General features: G+C 39.9%; 1 protein-coding gene across 1 annotated transcript in view; it reads right to left on the bottom strand.

Moving 5' to 3' along the window:
- Nxph2 (neurexophilin 2) overlaps positions 1-3,584 on the bottom strand; it is a 116,045-nt gene extending 112,461 nt beyond the window's left edge. Inside the window, exon 1 of the mRNA XM_047546060.1 lies at positions 3,304-3,584. Coding sequence (XP_047402016.1) covers positions 3,304-3,354 — 51 coding nt within the window. The 5' untranslated portion in view covers positions 3,355-3,584. The remainder of the gene's footprint in view (positions 1-3,303) is intronic.
- Between the last annotated feature and the right edge of the window lie 11,260 nt (positions 3,585-14,844).

Consider the following 14,844-nt stretch of genomic DNA (forward strand, 5'->3'; position numbering starts at 1 on the left):
TTATTTTATAAATTTGGCACTGTATCACAGAAAAATGAGTTGGAATGTTGAACAAACCTATTTTAGTCACTCCTACATTTTATCTCAACTAGAGCATATCATCCACTTTAATTCAAACTAACCTTTTTACTTTCTGCATTTAAAAGAAAAGTTACCCTTATGAGTTACAAATTAACAAGCAAATCTATAAGAAAATGACAACTGGTAAAGCCATTATCTTGTATAATGTCATGAAACAACACTCATTTTGTAACAATATTAATTCCAAATAATTTTTCTTCATTGGGTGTCAGAAAAGAAATAATGTTCTATCAATATTCTCATAAAGAATGCTACTGATGTACAACCACAAGAATGGAATCCTAATTAGAATAAGTTATACTCCATGTATGTATTAATGTGATTTTACTGTCATGTATATCTAAAAAAACAAATAAAAAATGCTACTGATATCAAGAAAAGGATACATTCAAAGTGGGTATATAAATTTGCAAGTGTCCAGTCATCTCATTTATTAGGTATAGCAACCTATCTGTTAAAAAGGCTGGACGTAGGCCAGCAAAATTGGGCAAAGACAGGAAGCATACATACATTCTTGTAGGCTACCTGCAACTTTATCAGTTCAGTTTATTGTTTTCTTAAAAGTTTTAAATGACATAAAATAAATAAAAAAATTCTAGTTGTCCTAACAATATTATATGGTTAGTGACTTATTTGGGCCCAACTCCCTGTTACTGCTTTCAGATGAAACAGGCAATTTTCATGTAATTAAATGTTGAATATGCCCAAATGAATCCAATATTTATTTAAAATATTTAGCTTTTCTTTTTTTTAAAGTATATTCTTTAGGCTGGCAATGCAGATGGACGACTAAAATCCAATTTACAAAATAATGCAAGTCCACCCCTCCCCCTCCAACAAGTTTTAAAAATATCTATACAGCAGAGAGCAGGTCTTTTGAGTATTTATGGTTCCTAGAATACTAAAAGACTAGTTTTCAATTCTAAAATAAAAAAGATTTTACCCACTTGCTTTTGGGATTTGAAAAACAAGTTCAATATCAGCTGGAAAAGGTAGAACAAAACTATAAACCATCCAAAGGAACAAATTATGATCTGTCCTTTTGATATCTACTGGGGTGAGGGGGAATAGTGGGACTGGGCAAGGTTACAATTCAGATCTTCCCTGCTCAGCCACTCTGTTTTCCTTTCACATCCTAACCCCCTTGTGTTATAAGGCTGGAAACAGCTCTAAGAATGTGGAGAATGTAAACAGCCTTTTATTGTCCAAGAGGATGGCAATGTAAGGCTGTGGGCTTATCACAGGGCTGCAGCTCCCCACCTCACTTACCATGATAAAGTGCTCCAGGAAAAAAAAAAAAAAAAAAACGTTACAACCCCAGTACAATCCAAAAATGGATTAGAATTTGACATAAGCTTCCTTAAAAAGTAATCAATCAATCCATGCTGTAATATTAGAATCTAGCTCTTAAGGAGGGTGTATAATCCCTTCAAGATGCATTTCCTAGTCCTTATTGAATGTGGAGGGGGAAAAAAATCTAACATTTCCAAAATAGTAGCTGATAGAACTTTTTCCCAACACATGTCCAAATATATTTCCTTATTGTTTAAGAATCTAATACAGCAGTTATGGAGCAAATACACAGTCCATGATCTTTGAATGCAAATTAATGTACTAAGAGTTTTGAAGGTATTCTATGACCCTACAATAAGTACTTGATTTCCCCCCAGGCTTTTTCTTACACCATACAGATGTTGCTTGGTCGGCTGCCTTTCACTGAAATTCAGATTAAAAAATTTAAAAAGCAAGTAATACTAAAGAATAATGTGGCATATAGTCTGAATGCATAGGGCTTTAAGTGTAAAATTTATTTTAACATGCTGTATTGTAAATAACCAGTATATACTGGCTCATTCTAGGACATTCAGGAATATCACTGCATTTTCTTCTTGATGCCATTGAAGAATGCCTAAATTAACACTGTGCAGGTAAAGCTAATCTCTGTTGTAACAGAATGGACCATAGACCCTTCCGTGTTGTCTCTCCTACTCCTTTTACAGTCCCTTACACCCCTGACACTTGGAAAGTGCTTCTGCCTCTACAATACTGTACATTTCACAGAGAAACTTTCCTAAGTTATTTGATTTTCCCTCTAAAAGGAAAGGGGAGAGATTGTTTATCTGTATGTTCTTAGGTCCTTTAATCTGGTTTTAACAGCCAGAGCTAAGTGGGTAAAATTTAAGCATGAGGATCAAAGAAACCGTGGCATGGGAAGAAGCCCTTTTAATAGTACTGGATCAAGCAATACAGGTGCCAAATGACCAGGAAAAATCCATCAAAGAGTCAGACCAAGCCAAAGCAGTCCCTTTCTACAATATTATTCAAAAGTTGCTTCTGAAGGTCTTACTTTGGATCGGTCTTAAATTAACTAGCAAAACATACCATATACACGTATATAGTATAAACCCATATATTGGGAGGAGAGCATGACGCGACTCAGGGAAATCGAAGAGAGTCCTAACACTAATAGTCGCCCAGTATCGCTGGCAAACTCCGAACCACCTTTCAATATCTTTCCTATTCCTCAACATCCTCCCGGAGCCCTCCAGACCGGGTTAAAGAGGTCTCCGGGAAAAGACTATTTAGAAATGTCGGAGAGGGGTCTCCTGCGTGGAGTTGGGCGCCAAGTTATATCTCGCGTTCCCAGCTGGCAGAAATCCTCATCCCAGTCCTCAGCGCCAGACAGAAAAAGGAGAGAAATTCAAGCTGCCCCCTAAAATCAGTCTTTTGCTTAAGTTTCTCCCATCAAGGCGCCTCCACTTAACCCTAAGAAATAGGACACATGATGCTCCGTTTTGGAAGAAGTGTCTGAGGGCATCTGGGCCAAACACGAGAAAATAAAACCGCCAAGTCTCTCAATCTTTGGTTACAGGAAGGTCTTCCAACCCATCCTCATCATACCCATCGACTCCCATCCTCTTACTCACCGCTTATCAATAAACCTTTTTCTTCTTCAGCACCTCCCTTCTGCCTACTTTACCCCAGCCCTCAAATCCCAACCCTGCAAAGCCCCTCTTTCGCCTTTAGGTCCCCTCTATTCGAGTACCCACTTCTTCCTTCCCCATCAAGCCCTAAGGCAAACCAAAACTTCCTTCACTCCAAGCTCCCCCAGCCTCATTTCCAAGCAGCCCGAAGCTCCGCTTTCGAGTCGGTCACCAGCGTGATTTTCCCGCCGAAACGCATCTCCAGCGCGTGGAGCGGAGCAGCGGGCCGGGCACTCACCAGCTGCAGCAAGCCTGGGACCACGACGAGGGGCAGCGGCCGCAGGCGCATGGTGCCGGCTAGCGCTGCGTCTCAGGAGCTGCGCGCCCTCGCCTGCCTCTCGCGCATCTCCACTTCTGGGGCAGGACTGAGGACGCCAGGGACAGAGCGCCGCACTTCCCTCCTAGAATCCGAGCGCAGCGCTGAGCCGCGCAGCGCAGGCCGGGTGGGCGGGCGAGGAAAAGGGGAGGGTAAGCGGGCGGGAGGTGCCTCTCCAGGCCCCCGCGCGCCCCTCCTCGGAGGGGGCCGGGAAAGAGCGTCGGGCCGCAGAGCTTACCGCACGCTGTGCGGGGTTCCAACCGCGGCCGGTACTCAGGCTTGTTTGGGATCCAGGTGAGCTCAGGGGGCGCCCAAGGGCTGGAGGCAGCGACTCCGGAGCTTTGGTGCCTGGTTCAAGCGCAAGGCTATTCTAGGGATCCGGCCCTGCCAGGCGGCTGCCTAGCCAATCTGGACGTGCCTGGCCAGCGGGAGCACCAGAGCCCTGCGAGGCCGGGTGCCTCCTTCCACCCCCTCCCAAGAGAGGTCCGGTCCGGGCGCCTTGACTGTACCAGGCACCCTGCCCACTGACTGGCTCTTGCTTTGGCTGCGAAGGCTGATGGGGTGGGGATAGGAAGGGTTCTTCTTGAGTGGATGCAAGAAGTAGAGCTTCGGGAAAACACCAAGGGAGTTCGTCCGAGAAGGCAACGACAGGGTCCTGGGGCGGGGCGTGGAGCTGTGAGCAGAAAAGACTGGGGCGGGGAGATGGGACTGGAGCTCCGGACTCCAGAGGAGTATCCTACTCTGCAGCAGCTCTTCGCTCGCAGAGTCTCAAGCAAGAGGTGCAAGATGTTGCTGGCACAGCTGGAAGGATATTTGGGATTGGCAATAATACAGACCTCAAGGAACCTCGTGGAGTGGTAGTGGCCGGGCAGTGAGAAATGAAGCTAGGTGTAGCGGTTCCAGCTTACTGTGGTTTGCGAAAGGTATAGACAGCCAGTGATCAGGACCCGCAGAGATGCGCTGCGGGACCCTTTTGCCCCCGAGAGGGAGGAGCAGAATAGAGGGGAGAGCATGCCGCAGCCTTCCACTCCAGAGACCTTGGATAGAAAAACCTTTGAGGCCCAGCAAGTCTGCAAACCTTGACCGTGTGCCTCAACCTCTGTGTTAACAACTCTCCATTGGAGAGATCCTTAACCTTAACTATCTTTGTGCTGGACATTCGAGTGGATAAGTCAAGGGCAATGGGGCTCTCAAACTCCCACAATTTTTACGATGGCTGAGAATTCAGTCGCCATCCATCAACCCCGTTATTGAACAGATGGAAAACCTAAGTTCCGGGAGGTAAATTCGCTTCTCCAGGGATGAGAGTCTAAGCTGCTGCTTCAACAGAAAACACAAGGCAACACTAACCCTTACATCTAGGCAAAGCACTTAAAACAGAAGGAAAACATGTTAAAGCAGAGAAGTAAAATTGCAATTGTTTCCAAGTTTTAAAAAATAAAACAAAAAGAGTAGTTTGGTTTGTAATCTGAAGACATTATCCCCATCCCAGCCCACCCCCCCCCCGCCAAAAAAAAAAAAAAAAAAAAAAAAGTTTCATTCTCTTCCTCACACCACCCTGATTTCAAAATAAAATGAAGGGGTTTGGTCCAAAACTATATACTTGAAGCAGGCAGGAGGATTGATTTGAGTAGGGCAAATCCTACTCATCTTTTCAGAGGTTGTGTTGACATTGTGCAGAGGAGAGGGAGGTTATTCCAGTGTGCTCTGGAATCCCAGTGTGTTTTGGTAAGGGTGTTGTCCCTGAGGCTAATAGTGGCTTATCCCACCAGTACCATCCTTTCCCTGAATGGAAGAGTTGCAGCAAAGACGGACCATGTGTCTTTCCTAGCCCATGCCAAGCCTGACTTGGGGGGTTCTAGGACCTACTGCAAAGGATACATCACCTTTGTAGTACTTCTGCTGAGCTTTAGACTCTTCCTTGCAACAGACTCAAAAATAAATAAAATCACTATTTGAATATCTAAATCTATAGCTCACCCACAGTTTTTTTTTTCACCAAAGCTTAGAACCCAGTTCCACCTCTTCTAGAAAGTTAGACTGTCCTAAAACCAAAAATAAGATACTTCCGAAATTGAAAGAAGTCTTTATTGGTTGAACTTCTTGCCCAACTCTGGATAGGGTTTCATTTATTTACAGATAACTTTAGAAAACAAAAAGGACTTAAAGTGTTTGGCAAAAATAGAGGAACCTCCTTTTGAAAAGGTGCAGTTAGAAGGGGAAGGAGGGCAAACAACTGTGCAAGATGAAGTACCTACCTTATTTAGACTAAATGTCTGTGCCTGAGCCACAACTGATTCATTTGTAAATTCAGGAAATAAGATCCCTTCTCAATTTAGTAGTTTTTAATTCTCTTATCACCAACTCTCTAAAAGAGGAATGCATGATTAAACACATCAAAATAAGTAATTAAGTAGAATGAAATACTGGAATACTTCACTCTTTTCTTTCAAATTATTCATATTTCTTAGACCATTTCTGTGCTTTTAGGAAACTTATACATTAAATGTAAAAGTGGAACCTAAATTTGGATATGTGTTCTTGTAACACCAAGTTTTCTCACAAACCAGCTTACTGAGGGGGGTGGAATTCCAAGAGGAAATTTAAGGGTCACAAGAGAACTTGTGCATCCCAGTGGTCAGGCTGTGTAAATAGAAATACAGAGGATCTCACTGGCTTAAGTCTGTACAGCTGTTTTGTTGTTGTTGTTGTTGTTTTTAATAAGGTGACTACTGATCACTTTCTAGATTGCCTAAAATCTACTGTACAAATGACAGGAAAATGAAAGGAAGAGTGAGGAAGGATTAAAAAAAAAAAAGAGGGAAGGATGGAGGGAGGCAGAAAGATAGGTAGAAGCATTTAATAGGTGTCTGTGTCCTCCAGAATCATGTCATCTCACCAGGAAACATGCAATAAAATCATGTGGCCTAACCAGGAAACATACCAGAATATGTAAGTACCGCCTGGTATGGGGGAGGAAGGGTAGATCATCCATCATCATAGGTCAGCAGGAGTGCTTTGTGGAAGAGATGAAATGCTAGTGGGCTCAGCTTCCACGAATGTCCAAGATTGGTCTATGTTGGAGAAAACGGGAATAAAGGAGGCAAATTCCATAAAGAAGGCAATTCCATAAAGGAGGGATAACATGAGCAAAAGCAGAGTGGAGGGACTTTCAGATGGCATAGCTGATGGGTGGACAAAAAAGCAGACCAGACTTGATAAGAAATGTATTGAGGAAACATGAAAGGAAAGGTAGGTTTATGAACTAGACTACAGTGATCTGGAATGCCAAGTTAAACAGTTTAGTCTTAATCTGCAGGAAATAAGGAGTCTTGAAACATTTTTGGAGTAGACAAGTCATACATCAAGAGGCATAAGATGTATTCAGTGGTAGAATGCAGGATGTCTTGAGGAGGAGGTGGCATGAGAGAAGGTCATGGTAGTTGGAAAGAAAGGAGTGGAAAGACGTGGGTGAAAGAGCTTTGTAAAGGAACAGTGAACTGAACTTGAGGTTTGAATATTTTAAAACTTTCCTAGCAGATTAGAAAAAAAATTTTTTTAAAACACTACTTTCTCTTTCTTTGGTCAACTTAACTACAGAGTCAGATCATTGCTTTTCCATTCTCTAAGGGTGATTTTCACAGTGTGAGAGAGGAAGAAAGATCGTCTCATATAGACCAGGGGCAGAAGCTAGAACCTACTGAATTTTACTGTCACATGATCCCACAGTAGTTTTGTAGGGATATGTTCAATGCTTGCAGAGCAGATTTGTCAACTTGGGGCTTATCTGGACCATTAACTTTTTTCTTGTGCTTTTTCCCTCTAGTTACTTTCTTACCATTTACTGCTCATTAGCATCATTACCAGAAGGTGGATAGGAAAGTAGAATGCAGTGTGGCATTTCGGAGTTGCAAATGGATATGAGATATTATCCAACTTGTGCACTTCACATTTAAGGAAACAGAGGCTCGAAAGGTTATGTGAATCGCTTCAGGTCACCTAAAGAGGCAGGGGCAAATATGTAACTCTATTCAAGGTTCTAAGATTCCCGGTGCACTACTTTTTCCAATTCATCACTCTGCCTCAGGTATTTTTCAACTCGCCAGCAGTTATAAAAGTTTTGATGTAGTGAACGAATGAACCTCTAGCTAATAAGAAATGTGGGAATGATCTATGGATGCTAAAAGCCACAGAATCTATATTCCTATCAGAAAAAGAGTTCCCACTATACTGAGCCTGAAGCATTGATCTGGCAATAATTTTAGAAAGGTGAGCAGGAAGGAGAATGACAAGGCATAGGGCTACTGTGCAGTGCGCGGAGAAGTGGGATTCAGGATTTGAGAACAAGGCAGAACTTCCCCAAAGACAGAGAAAATGCACAGGGAGCTTTCCAACCTTTTAGACTTCTGCAGTAAGAGGCTAGTGGGCTTTTCAGTAGCAATTCTTAACAACTAAAATCCTTTTGAGTCCTACTCTTCTTCAGCAATTAAGTATCCTTGAATCACTATTTCACAAAATATAATGTATTGCATTAAATCTCAACCCTGATTGCACAATGGAATCACTGGACACCTTAAACATCTCTGAGGGTGAACTGGAACAGTAATATTTTTCACCCAGCAGATTTCAAAATACAACCATGGTTGAAAACTACTGCTCTACCAGGAGCTTGTTATTTTTTTCCTCCTTTTCTCCTTTTCTGCCTCCTTCCCTCCTCTTTTTCTTCTTTCCTTCCCAAATAGAATTGGGGAAGAACTGTTGGAATATACTGAAACTTTAACAGAATATCATCAGAACCTATTCTTGGTTCTATAGGACCTTCTCAGGACAGAACTGGGTATTTTCTTTAGAGATATTTGGGTGCTGTTGGAGGATTTTTATAGTTTCATGGCATTGTTTATTTGATGTTCCAACACAAATCAAAGTTTTCACCTGCAGTGACACTATTTTTATCCCCGGTTTTGGTGACTTCAACATTGCCTCTTCTCTCTTCTCCTGGATGTTGGAAGGAGGTAACAGCAGTGTGTTGGTGGTTGACACCACTGTCAGCAGCAGAGGAGAGGCTAGAAGAGAAGAGAGACAGGCAGGATCCCAGTAGGTTCTGTGATGAGAAGGCAGCTGGGTCAAGAGCACTTTACACAGGACTGACAAGGCAGTAGAGAGCTTCTTCCTAAAAGCTAATGTTACATCTCTACCAAATAAGACAAATTTTTTATATACTTTCCCTATTTTTCCATGTGTGTTCCTATGCACTGTCCATGCATACATGAATAGTTAACTGAACAGTCACCTTTTCTACCTCAACATCAAATATGATATATGTCATTACTGTGGGAATCACTTAACCTGCTTTGAATGTTGCTTCATATATGGTGACAGGGCAGGGATACAGAGTCATAAGACATATAATTATAATATCTTGCTTAGCTTATACAGGAAAAAATTAAAGCCCAGAGAAGGAAAGAGAGATTTCCAAGGTCACATGGTCACATCAAGACTAACCCCAGGGTCAGTGGCTCTCAAACTATGCTAGGCTTCCTCTGTGGGATGGCATGGAGCTGTGGAGTGCGAACTTCCTATGTCCCATTAATTATGAAAGGGAAAACGCACTTATAAAACACTTTCATAGACAATCAAATGGAAATTTCCTGATTTGAGAATATGTAGGATTCCTAGGAGAGGTAAGACCATAACCTAAGATGAAAAGAGACTGGAGTGAACCCCCACCCCCACCACTTCTGCCCGTGATTTCCTACCATGTACTAATGAGGCATTTTGTCTGCAAGTGCCCAAACACAAACCACAGCGGAAAGGAATTTTATGGTTTACATGAATTGAAGTTCAAAGGTTGAAAGCAGTTTTAGGCAATTTGAGGCTAACTTTGAAGATTCATGAATTGTACTTAGAGCTGACCATCCAGCGTATGTGTAAGTTCATTCCAGTGGGCTGAAGCAGAAGACGCAGAAAGGTGAAAGTTGGTCCTGGAGAGTGGAGAACAAAAACCTATCTTCTAATTTTTATAAGAGCTAGTTCTTCCATCACCACCAATTTTCTACAGAAGGAATTTGAAGTTATTTCTTTAGTTGTATCATCAACTTCTTTCAGATGCCTTTTCCCCTTAACATAGGCTTTCCTTCCTTACATGCCTCCAGTTATTCTTTGAGAGATACTTGGCTGACTCTCAACTCCTGACTTCTCATACCTAAGCCTTCTGTATCTGCCTGGACAGCACCCTTTACCTTTTTAAATACAGACCCATTCTTGGTGATGTAGATGAACTGACATTTCTGCATGTGGACTCTGGTTCAAAATCACATGAACGGATCTTTAACTACTTCTTACCTGGAAAGGAAAGTGGAATTGATCCTTAAACCCCAAGGCCATCATCACTTGTCAAAACATAGTAGCCACTGCTATCTCCCTGCTTAAGGTAATCAGGACCCATCTTTTGTTAATAGGCAGGCTTTTAGTTGTTAAAACACTGCATCATGAAATACATGTAACTTTTAAACTATGCCCTTTGGGAGTATCAATGAGTACTACAAGGTGTTGCATTTGGAGTCTTCTTCATTCTTTCTGTGAAATGTAACTGGCATGTTCTACTTCATGATCTCTCTGGATCTCAGCATTACCATTCAAATACTATTTTATTTCAGTCTGTGTTTTATTTCAGTCTATGTCAAATGTGTGATACCTTCTTACCTGCATAGAGAAACTGTGTTAGGAAACAAGCAGGCTAATTTTCCTATCATGTTAAAGTACAAGTTTTACGTTAAGTGTCAACTTGGATTTGATTTTTTTCAAATTCCAATTTCTAAGTGTCTGGGGGCTTCTATTTTCTTCTTTTGCTGATCTAAAATGAATTTGTCTAATGTTTCCCTGGCAGAGCAATCATTGCATCAAATGCCTTCTCTTCACTTATTGGAATATCTTTAGTGCTATCTACTGGCCAAATGAGGCACTACCTCATAAAGAGTGAATATCTGGCAAATTGTCATGGCTCTTTTAAGAATAACTTTGGGCAAGGTCTGAATGTTTTAGCACATTCAAGAACTTCTGTCTAGGATGATATCATTTCTAGGGATTGTTCATTGTCTTCTAGTTCAATGGATCCTTTGATTAGGAGTCAAACAAGTTGTAATATAAGTGAAATGTGGTAGATGAGCAGGTGCCCATTTGTCCTTCCTTGAAATGCTTCACTCTGAATAGCTTAAATCTGATTTACTTTGCTGAATAATGTAAAAAGTAAGCCTTTAATGTAAAATGAACTTAGCTATATATAATCAATCCATAATCTTATTTCTTCATGTGTCCAGATAGAGGAGAAAATTTACAAAAATTATTTTTAGTTAATTCAGATAAAAAGTACTTGTCAATACCAATAGCATTGAACAGAATATTTGAAGCAAAAATATTAAGTTGTGAGTTAAAATTCCTCAAATGTTTGCTAATCAAACCCTACTCTCTCCTCAAGTGCCTCGTAAATTATCTAGAGAAGTAAATTATGCTTTAATCAAATTTACAGAAAAGAACATGTGAGGAGGTAGTGTGAAACATTGAGTGTTTGAGAGCCAAAGCCAAAAAAAGTGGCGGACACAGTCAAAAAACAGTGACATCTTGCTTATAATAGCAAAATGAAAGATTGTCCCACTTAGGACAAATAGTTATAAAGGAAGAGCAAAGGGTTAGAGATGCTGTTGATTATTGGACAGTAATAAAGAGGAAGGCCCAAAGTGGTGACATTAACTTAGGCCAAAATCCAGTTTATGAAGCTGTAATTAGGCCTCATGTATATTAAACAATATAGAGAGAAGTAAATGTTCAGTCTAAATTTTTATTTTCTTAATATGCAACTTATGCCTCTAACTCAGTGATCTTAAATTGTTATTCAGTCATTTAGAGTTTTTGCATCAGTTCATACTACTTCAGATTATCTTCCATTTTACACTGTAGTGTTGAAAATTGAATATCCTAACCAAACCCTATATGATATGCTTTATTTATTTAGTTATCATATGTTATTAACTAATGATAGGTATAAAATTTTGATTGATATGAAAAAGAATATAATTCAAAAATACTTAGCTATAACTTTAAACTATTCTATCTCAAAATGAAATATTTTAAAAAATTGTATTTGTAAACTCATGTAGGAATCTGACTAATACGTATTTCTATTGTTCTTAGATTGAGCTTTATATTTTCGCTCACCTTAGGTGCCATGTATATACTTTCACATATAATCATTACAACAACCTTATGAGGTAGGTATTATCTGAGATTTGCTATGACAAAGCTGAGGAAAAGCAGAATTGAGTAATTCACCAAAGATCCCTTGGGTTCTACAAGGTAGGACCCAGAATTTGCATCAAGAAACTCTGGAACTTTTTCTCTGACTCATTACCCAATCTCTTCTTCAACCGTACTGCTGTTTTCATCTCATCAGACTGTCTGAACTCCTCATCATTTGTCTTTCATTGTAACCAGAAGAAATGAGAACAAACAGCAAGTGGCACGAGGCTGCTAAAGAAGGTGTGTGGGGGTGTATATGTAGAGAGAAAAAAGTTGGAACTGTCAGAATATTCTGAGATGCCACATGGGGTCCATGGAAAGATCAATGGCAAGTGCACTATATATGTATCTCCCGCCCGCAACCATCCACAACCCAGTCTAGGGCTGGGCTATTGGCATCAGGGACATGGGTGGAAGAACCCATGCCCTGGGTTCCAACTTTTTGCATGTGAGAGAGAGAGAGAGAATCTGGTACAATCCTTAACACTGGGTGGAATTCCCTCTAACTGGTTAAATGTGAATTTTGTGAATGTTGATTTCAACCAGTAAGGGGACTTGTTTATTTTTCTTTTCAGAAATAACCACTGTGGTGGGTTGCTCTGTGTAATCCATCAAGCTCAGAGTTCCTTCTTTTAACACGTTCAGTCCTAGGTTAGAGAAAGCCAACAAGGAACTTGCCTGAGATTAATTCTAGAATGCAGAAGCTTGACAGCAGCATTCCTTCATAATCTTCTCAGGCAGCAATGGTAAGAGCTGACCACAGCAGGCCCTGTGGTTTCAACCTGTTCTCATTTTCCTCCATGTCATCTGGTTCTTCCACCCATGTCCCTGATGCCAATAGCCCAGCCCTAGAGTGGGTTGTGGATGGTTGCCGGCGGGAGATACATATATAGTGCACTTGCCATTGATCTTTCCATGGACCCCATGTGGCATCTCAGAATATTCTGACAGTTCCAACTTTTCACCTGCCCCCATGCTTCAACAAGACCAATTGTCTAATGCTTCAACCCCTTCTGAATTTTCACTTTCTCTGTCACCCAATAGTTGTGTAGAGTCTAATTCCTACTAAACAATCCCTGGCTGATCAATAGCCCTGCTTGCCTAATGAACCTTGACTGACATAATCTCCAAGTGTTATCCTCTCATTATTTATAGTTTACAATTGTTCAGAATGATCAAATCCCTCATTCTCCTTAATGTCAATTGACTAATCTCTTGGGGCTATAATGCTTTCCTCTAGGAGAAGCATGTCCCTTCTTGGTTTGTAATAGAATTCTTAACAAGTGATTGTTTTCTGAGTTTCTTCTCCTCTGCCTGGACCTTCAGTTGCTTCTGCCTCATTTTCTCCGAGAAAAAAGTCCTACCTTGTCAGACTTTTTGGATTTCAGAGGTGATAATTGAAGTGTAAAGGGGTAGAGAAACATAACCAAAACATAGGAGGTAGTGAGCATTGTAGGAGCTTGGCAGAACCATTAAGAAGAGAGAAATGTAGGTAGCTTTAGCGTAAATGCAGTGGAAAGGAAAAAAAGAGGATTCAAAAAAAAATATTGAGTAGACTATAAATCCCTTTCAAGGTATACAAGAAAATTAAGAACTTGAGTTAATTTAAAATTACTTTTTGGTGCAAGAATTGGGTTCTTCAGATTGTGGCCCATCTCTGGGACTGAACCATGTGGACTGTGATATTTTTAAGAGTTATACATATATAAATAGGTTTCATGAGTGATCTCTAAATAGGCAATACAAAAATTAATATAAACCTCTCCAGTTCCCTAAGATCTCAAAATTTTTTTCTGACTCCAAATTATTCTCATATTATCTGATGAGGAGATCTGCGTTCCACCATCTGTGTTTCTTATAAAACAAGTTCTAAAGAAAGTCAAAATATTAACAAGCAGGAAAAATCCTGAGTTCAGATAAGTTCGAGAAGCAACAAAACAAAGTTGAAGTGACTGTTTATTCAATGACAATTTAAATCCTTAATTTTTTTTGTCTCTTTTGAGGTTCATATGATCCAAAATATACTTTGAGAAGCATAAAAGAACCACATAGGAGCCATGTCTTCTTGCACAGGGGAGAAATTAAGTGAGGTCATGGATCAAATCATGTATAAATTCTTGTCTCTACATTGATCATGGGAAAGGGATAAGGGGAGCAAGCATGAGTTGACTTGAACTTATGTACTTTGCCTGGTAAACAATGGCCAGCTCTTCAGATATTTTTTTATATTCCTTAATTATAGTAACCATATTTCTGATTTGAGAAAATTGAAATCAATATGGTATGGAATAGAAATTTTTTTGTGTGGTATAATTTACTCTTTATTGTGTGCAGTGTCATGAGTTTTGGCAAATGCATACAGTCATGTATTATACTGAAGTGTTTTAATTCCCTCCCAGTTTTCTTATACTGTCCCTTTGGAGTTAGCCCATCCCCACAAACAAAAACCCTGGCAACCACTGATTTAGTTCCCATTTCAATAGTTTCCTTTTTTCTGAATACTAAAAAATTTAGTGTTTGGGATCTGATTTCTACAGTGTTGCTTGAATTAATATCTCCTATATTACATTTGACTGATGTTTGGTGTTTGTTTATCTATTCTCCCATTCTAGGAGACCTGGAAGTTCTTTCTAGCTTTTGACAATTATGAATAGAGTAGTATGAATATACATTTGTCAGTTCATTTGGGTGGATACCTTGTAGTGGGATTGTTTCATCATGTGCTATGTGTATGCCCAACATTCAAAAAAGCTAACAAATGGTTTTTCAGAGTGCCTGTACCATTTTTAATTTTTCCAGCTGTGTGTGAGAGTTCCAGTTGTTTTATATCCTCATCCACATTAGATATTGCGTGTTTGAAAAATTTTAAATCAGAATAGGGATATAGCTCAATGGTAGAATGCTTGCCTACCATTTGTGAAGACCTGGGCTCAATCCCCAGTACTGCAAAATAAATGAATAAATTAAAAATAAATAAATGTATTATTGCTGTGAGCAAGTTCAAATATTCTCATAACAAAAATGGTATGTGAAGTAGTGCCTATGTTAATTAGCTTGTTTGAGCCATTCCACATTCAAAACATCATATCATACACAATAAATGTATACAATTATTATTTGCCAATTTAAAATTTGAATAAAATTTTAAATCATTTTAATACAAAAGTAGCA

This window comes from Sciurus carolinensis, chromosome 3, assembly GCF_902686445.1.
Source record: "Sciurus carolinensis chromosome 3, mSciCar1.2, whole genome shotgun sequence".
NCBI lineage: Eukaryota > Metazoa > Chordata > Mammalia > Rodentia > Sciuridae > Sciurus > Sciurus carolinensis.